The following is an 8,377-nucleotide window of genomic DNA, read 5'->3' on the forward strand; positions in this document are numbered from 1 at the left end:
TTACAACATTTTGACAAATTCCTGGAAATCGATTCTTCCATCTCCATTTTCATCGAAGGCCATGATCATCTTCTTGCAATTATCCAATTCTGCTACTCCCTTTAATCCCAGAGCACACAGAACTCTCTGCAAATCCCTTTCGTTGATAAATCCATCTTTGTTCTCATCAAAAACATCAAAAGCTTCTCTTACTTCTTGTTCTTTAGCTTCTAATTCCTCTCCGAAAAGTTCAAAAATGTCATTAGAATCCAACCTCCCCTGAATCTTCACACCTTCAGGATTGGCAAAAATACCTAAATTAGCCATAACCATTTCCACCTCTTCCCTGTTTAAGCTTCCATCAACTAATTTCTCGCTAATAGATTTCAGTTTTTTGGGAGTCTTGTTCTTTTCACACACTTGGGATTCAGCAAAGGACAAAAAGGTAAAAAGTCTTCGTGCACAATCAAAGATTATATACAGAAAGAAGAATCCCACCGCGCCATGAATTAGCAGGGGAATTGGAATGGTAGTTACAGGGAATTTCTTGAATGGAAAGCGATTCAAATAATTAGAAGCTGCCATATTAAGATTTGTAAGTTAAAATTAAAATTCTTGATTGCGATGGCGAAGAAGAGAAATGTCTCTTTGTTGTTGTTGTAGTAAAAGGCGGGTGATATTCTTGCATGCGGAGGAAAACAGAGTGTTATTTGTTTTGGTTTTGATGAGAATTATGAAAGGTATTAGGGATTTTATATATAAGAGTTAAAAGTTTGAAGATGGAGGAAAGTGCTTGCTTAGTAGGTGCAATTGAGGAGTTCGTGGGAAAAGATGACCAAATTCATTAAAAATTTGGTGTTGCACTGAATGGAAGTGTTACAGGAAGTTTCTTCAATTCCTAATTTGTTGGGAAGAGTCATTTGCCTCTTGTTGGAAATATGGTGGGGCAGGCTGGCCTGTTCTAGTTTTTGTATATTTGTTTGCTGGCAGTTTCTGATTTCTTGTGCCCCAAATTAGCCTCTTTCACTGACCCAAAAATTAAAATGACCTTATTGAGTTGACCGTTATAGGAAGAAGGTACCTTGGAATTTCCTCATTGATTTTTATATTCCTCGTTTAAATTTGTTGGAAAATTACACGCTTGTCGCATATTCGTTAATATTAAACCACTTCTTGTTATATAATTATTCGCTAAAAGAATTGGTAAGATCCAATTTCGCAAAGAAGTAGAAAGAAAATCCAACATATTTATCTTTTGGCTCAATTCTGGTGAGCGTGAACTTAACTCGATTGTTAACTCTTTATTAACTTGCTACTTCTTCCGTTGGTGTTTACTTATTCGTAATGAATTTTGTACACCACTTAAGAAATAAATAGAAAAATATTGAAAATACTCATAAATTCGATGCGAATTGTTTGTTTCATCAACGTCATCTACTGAATTTAAATATACACCCAGATCTTATAAATGAGTGAAATATACCCCTAAAGTCTCTTTAAGTTTAGGGGTGTTTTCACTTTTCAACATTTCTCTCGATATAGTAAAGTGGATAAGTAAAAATAAAAATTTATGTAACAAATAAAAGTGAATGGATGGAAGTAAAAACTTAATTCTTTATACGAGATTGGAAAAATTATGTTTAATTAACTAGTATTTTTTTTTAAAGTAAAAAGTTGACTGAAAGTTCTTAGCAGCCAGCACTAAGCACTAATGGGAATTCATAGCATTTGCAATCGTTTTCTTAATATACACTTCAAAGTGGAAACAATTTAATACATCAATTCAATCTTAACTTATATATGAAGGACTTCCAAACTTGACCAATTGGTTAATCGCGAAATGCACGAAAATAATATATTGTTAAAGTCATATAGTATTTTCAAAAACAAGAATGACGATTAATAGTACCCCTTCAAAATTTTCCATTCTTTTCTGAAAGTAAAAAGCGCGGCAAGTCTAATTTTCTTATATTCTTTTTAGGGAAAAGGGTCTGAAAAATACTTTAATTTTGATCGAAATTGTTGTTACGATACTAAACTTTATGAAGGACCTTTTACCCCTGCACTATTTAATAGTGTATTTTAAAGGTATATATGTGTCCACGTGGACACATTACTATTTAAAATGATGCAATATTTATGATGTCCACGTAGACACATATATGCCTTTAAAATACACTATTAAATAGTACAGGGGATAAAAAGCCCTTTTCAAAGTTTGATATCGTAACAACAATTTCAGTCAAAGTTTAAGTATTTTTCAGATACTTTTGTCTTTATTAGTACTCCCTCCGTCCATAATTATTTGGCAGATATATTAAAAATAGATGTCCAATTCTGCCCTTAATGATAGTGTAGTTCAATTGAAAAGTTATGTAGACTTTTGGTATTCTTGGTATAATAGAATTATATTAGTCAAATTACACCTTCTATTAAATTTTCCTTGAGAGGTGTGCATGACCTTACCCTGACAAACAATTGTGGACGGAGGGAGTACATCTTTTCTTATGAGGGAATAGCCAAGTTTGCCGCCATAAACACCATGACATTGAAATCCATGACTTCTCATATTATATTACTTATTATCTATCCTAAACAAGTCAAAAAGAGAGTACTAATTTCTGCCAAACAGTAGATCTATTATTTACCTTTAATCAATAATTCAATCCCGCTTACTTTTCCTAGAAAACATTTTTCGAGAAGACATTTTCTATTAAAATTTTCTTTTCATATCGAACACACCTTTACAAGATGAAATTTGGTATTTACTCTTTACACATAATCTTTTTTTCAAATAATAGTGTATGCACTAGTTACACTTTCCGGTTTTGTAATTATACAATATCTCAAAATTTTATATGTAAAATTTGAAACTCCGTGATATGGTTATTTTAATTACAAAACTAAAAAGTTGTTGTTTGCGAAGTTTTCCGTTTTACCTAGACATTCAGAATCGAAATTGTAGAGAAAGTTAGACGAAGGGTATAAAGCCCTATTGTATACTTTTATGACACCCTTTAAAGTTCAAACCTATTTATTACTTACTATATTATAGTTCATATATTCATTGAAGACTGGAACAACATAACATAGAACAAACTTGAATTGTTTGGTGGTTCAACTACTATGTTGAAAATTTTCAACATTAAATTTAAAATCTATTTTGCCGTGTTGACATTTTCATTGTGTAATATTCTGCTTTTCCATTGGCTCATTCAATTTCTGCAGCTATATTTTAATATCCTTTCACATATGTATTAAAGAATCATAGTAAATTCTCTTAGGCGGCAAAAGATGTTCTAATACAAAATTTCATCTTCCCAATTGAATTAAAATAAAGATAATACTCCATCCGTTCACTTTTACTTTGACACCCACATTTTAAAAAAAAACGAGAAGTGATATGACTATCTTATCATACAACCCTTAATAATTGATACTCAAAGTGGAACGAATTCAAATTAGTCGAGTGCCAAATACAAAAAGAATTTTTTTACTATTGATAATTCTTAAGAGTTGCATCATGGTATTCTATTAGTTTAGTACCAATTATTTTATTGTTGTGTACAAAGAAAGGGGAACAGAAGAGTTACTAACTGAAAATGAACCATATTAAAAACAAAGGCCTATAAGATATTTAAAGCCCACATTTTTAGAGTTAGGAAAATAAAAGGAAGAATGAGTTCAATGTTGAGGAGGTGTTTCTGGTGTGGGAGAAGAAGGAACAGGAACACTACCATGAGAATTGAAGTTTGGCCCAGCATCGATATAGTCCAGCTCATAAGTTTCTCTTGATTTTTCCTGTTATGTCAAAAGCCCAAACTAAAATAAATGCTCTTCTTTTAGACCCAAACAATGAAACTACTAAAATAAAAACAGTAACAAAATGGCCTTAATGTGCGACAACCATAATGGACCAAAACAATTGGCTGAAAAACTCAACAAATCAGCCTTGAAATGTGGCTATCGAATTTCACAAGGGGAATGACTTTGTCCAATGTATTTTACATTTTACAAGTCACATGGGTTTAATATAGTTACTTTTAAACGGGGTCCTGTTAAGAACTTTAGCAAAGCGCTAAGGGACTAAAAATGCTCAAATAGGTTATATTTGAAGGATCAAAATGAACAGAATCACATAGATAAGAAATAATTTTATTCCAAAACTCCTTTCTCACATGCTGTTTTGAATTTATTTGGAAAAAAATGATGTCCAAATTTAACATTAAAATGATCCCTTTACCTAAGTAATACATATCTAGATTGTTATTAGAAAATAATTGTACAAATTTAACATAATACATAATAGTTAATACTAATTCACTAAATCAAAAGTGCAGATTTGAGTTACTTAAACGTGAAACATGCGTATTCAAATATTACAAAGATCAATTTTTCAGGGACTAAAGATGCAAGTTTAAATTAGAAGAAAAAGAAACGGACCTGGTGTGAAACTGTATGGGTGTCGCCATGGGAAAAAGAACCGATCGTTTTTCTGCCGGTTCCTACACCTACACCTACACAATTCACAAATCAAAACAAGTCATGAGTAATTAAAATGACAAGAGCCCAATAATGAAGAAAAAAAAAGCACTAGAGTCGTAAAAAAATGACCATGAGAAACAGAGAAGAAAAGCATGACAAAAACAGCCACAACCAAAATGGAACGCCCCATTGATAGATTTCTAATTTAGCTTGAAAATGAGTCTCTGAACCTTTTGGGGTATTTAAAAGAGTGATGTGAAGAAGGGTTTTTTTCTTTTTGGGCTATTAGTAAGGTGGGCAGCTGGCGTAAACTAGAGAACCTAGAAATCACTATATATTCACTTTGGAGACCTTCTCAGATCCGATATTGACGTGTATAAACCATAAATTTATATTTTAGTACTCCTATCATATATTTTTACAATACTACATTTTGTAAAAATACCATTATATTTATGTTTCGATAAATCAAAATCAAAGTCAAAAAGAGTATAATTTGGCGATATTTATGTCGCACAAATAAAGAAGAATATTTTTATTGAATGAGCAACATAAAAAGAAATTACTTCAAATATTTGTTACTCAAGTCTCAAGCACATTTTTTTTAGTGATGAAGGGGGTTTATTTTTTTCGGAATCACGTTTATTACTCCTTTTACTAAGCCCTTCTAAATTTTGATAAGTGGATTTTACCAACTTTCATTTTTATTATGGTGTGTGACATTAATTGACTTTAACTTATTTTAAGGGGTCACTATTAATACCATATTTGTATTTTGATGCGTGTATATTAAAATAGTACTATGTTCCTTGAACATGCAACATAAAGTTTATGAGATATTGTATCTATTCGATCAAGGTTGTCCAAAATTAAAAAAAAAGTCAACACTTCAAAAAGTCATCATAGTTTTTGGTGGATCAAAACAAAAAAAATATACTAACAAATAAAACGATGAGGAACTATATTGACTTGTCTAGTAAATATATATGTATATTTTATTTTTGATACACTTTAAAAAAAAATAAAAAATAGAATGACAATTTCATTATATTATTCTTTAAATATAGTAAATTCAATGCTTTGAAAAATTACTATAGTTAATAACAAAGATAAAGTAGGAACTAAATAATATATTATATATTAATTTTTCAAACAAATGAAGTAAAGATAAATATTTATTTTTAGTATAATAATAAACAAGTAGAAGTGGAAAAAGAAGTACATACGGCTATTTTCTGACATTTGATTGTGTAAAAATTCAGTTAGTTAAACTTGTCAAAGATTGTTTAATGTGATTAAATTTTTTATTGCAAAGTCTAAACTCATGAAGACCTTAGTAATTGATTCATCACATGCAATGAAACATTAAAAACCTTTAATTGAATTGTAGAGGGTGAAGAGGAGCTATTGTCAGATCACTTGTGTGCGTGCACATGAATGTTCACAAATCGCAATGAGGCAGGCCGAAGTTTACTACTCCTTCCACCGAACAAAAGTTGTTCACTATATTAAAAATAGTTATTCAATAATATTAGTCTAATTTATAAAATTAAGAGATAATTTATTTTTTGTGTCTTTTTATCCTTGCTATTAAATAGTACTCTCTATATCCCTAATTACTTGTCCATTTTAACAAATCAAGAAGACAAAAAAAAAATTCTCTATTACAACCTCAATTTATTACTTAAAAAAATGTATAACTTATTGAAAATCTTAAGTTTTTAATTCATCTATTTCATAATTAATAGGGGTAAAATGGTAAACTCACTATATCAATTATTGTTTTCTTAATAGGTTTGTCAATTCAAAAGTGAACAAGTAATTACAGACAGAGAGAATATGTATCATTTAAGACGTTTTTTAAAGCATTAAATTTAATAAAATCACAGAATAATACAGTAATATTACCCATATTATTCATTAGTATTTCTTAAGATGTATGTCAAGTCAGTAATGGACGACTATGGTTGGACATACAAAATATTTTCTCCGATTCAAATGGATTATTTTGGGACGAAAAAAGTACTACTAGTATCACTCAAAGTAATTAAGCATGGCTTGAATATCGAAAGTTGGGAAGTACTTCCCACATCACGTGTCACCATTTAGTATTTTCTGCTAGTGGCTACTTAATTAAAAGCTTTGCTTTTGAATTTTATCTTTTGTTGTCTTGGATGGGGACATCTCCACGCTTTAACTTTACCTTCAACAAACAAATGCACTTTATCTAGGCAGCAACATAAGCAGCTTCTTCTTTTTATTTACACCGCCATTTTACTCCTCCAATTAAACTCTTCCTCTTTTTAATGTAGCTTCCTTGGTTCAAGAATCACTTGGAAAGTAGTGCAAGCATGGACCTATTTTTAATGAAAGTTGACTTTTGATTTTCAATCCCAATAACTTTGCCATACTCCAACACGTCATAAACTTTTATAAAGCACATAGCTTGCAACTATAGACAACTTGAGCTTTCCAGGCAGCCTCAGTCTGTTGAACAAACAGAAACACTATAGTTTTGACTACACCAAAATTAAATTCTTAGACAAATAACAAAATTAGTTCATTCTGAGCTCCTCTTAAATCAAACAAGATCCCCTTTAATTTCTGTGAATGGTATTATAGTTGAGGAAAGTATAACTAGTCATAGACAGTGCATTGTGCATCAGACACGCACTTCAAACAGCTTGTACACCGACCTTACGCCTATTTTGGACCCTCAGCTCAAGGAAAAGCAAATCGCAAAAGAAATAATTGATAAAAACATTCTATCAGTGTCTGTCTTGATGTAATTTTGTGCATACAGTAAATGAAACCCATTGATCCAACTAATCCAATATTTCGTTTCGTGTAAGGTTCACTAAAAGGGCACTCTCTTTAGGGGCTTTCCATTCCCAGGGGCTCGATTCAAAGTTCAAACCCTCTAGGCTCTGACTAAGGTTGGAGGGGCGGTCTGACTTTCTGCATTATTGCACCTGTATGAGCAAATAATCTGTGTCACCATTGTAAAAGTAAATTAAACTACTTTAGCAGTGAGAGTTAGGCTGGAAAAAATTATTTTCTAACCCTCCATCACAGTTAGATGAAATCTTAATGACAGGGAACTTGACTGGTTTATACAGTTCGTTAATGTGTTAACCTAGCTCCTTCAAGAAATCAAATAGCTGCGAAGATCAAGTGGTATGAAAAGGGAAATCATCTGGCAACTTCTCTCTGTAGTATCATTTTAATTATGAATCAGCCTGATGTTGGTCCCAGGAAGCAGATGTGGAATCCCAAAGCAACTGTAAAAGTAATGTCAAATGTGCTTTGAATAGTTTGTTATCAAGGAAACTTGTATAACTCAAGAGAATCTACAAAGGATAGGTTTTCAATTAGTCAACAAATGATTTTTGTGCATAAAACAATAGTAATCTATTGCAGAAGCCACATGATAAGTTCCACAGCAAACCACCCCATTCCCTGAAAATGAATGTTGTCAAGTTCTTCACAAAATACTAGAATATCTCAAACTTTGACCATTATTTTCCCCCTCTCAATGCAGTCCCATTTATAGTTGCATATACAACTACTAGGAGTTGGACAATAGCCCCCATTCAGTTTCTGGAAAGGAACAAGATAAGCATTTAAACTGAAAATAGTTTTAAGTTCTCCAAAAGAGAGAAGAGAAGAAAAGAAGGCCAACAGGAAGAAAGGAAAGTTTAGTTATGCATGGTGAAGCTCCATTCATAGTGGTGCATTATAATAGAACTTGAAGCAGACAAAAAGGTAAATAAGGAACTCTTTCATTTCACCTCCAACTTATTCTACCACGTGATTTTCACACAGTGACTCTAGTATGTGTGTCTCGCTTTCTCAAATACAAATATACACATCAACTAAGAAACTTAATACGCAGAAAGATCAACTAGAAAAC

The 8,377-nt window shown here is 31.6% G+C and overlaps 1 protein-coding gene across 1 annotated transcript; it reads right to left on the reverse strand.

The window, feature by feature from the left end:
• Positions 1–664, reverse strand: LOC125811193 (probable calcium-binding protein CML46). Its single transcript, XM_049490719.1, has one exon. The coding sequence runs from the start codon at positions 562–564 to the stop codon at positions 1–3; it is 564 nt and encodes a 187-aa protein (XP_049346676.1). The 5' UTR covers positions 565–664.
• Positions 665–8,377: the final 7,713 nt, after the last annotated feature.

The sequence above is a fragment of the Solanum verrucosum genome, unplaced genomic scaffold, assembly GCF_900185275.1.
Source record: "Solanum verrucosum unplaced genomic scaffold, falcon-dt-bn FXZP01000032.1, whole genome shotgun sequence".
NCBI classification, from domain to species: Eukaryota; Viridiplantae; Streptophyta; class Magnoliopsida; order Solanales; family Solanaceae; genus Solanum; species Solanum verrucosum.

Bases quoted from the DNA above. Each gene is read 5' to 3' on its own strand.
- LOC125811193 (XM_049490719.1), bottom strand. From the start codon at position 564: ATGGCAGCTTCTAATTATTTGAATCGCTTTCCATTCAAGAAATTCCCT.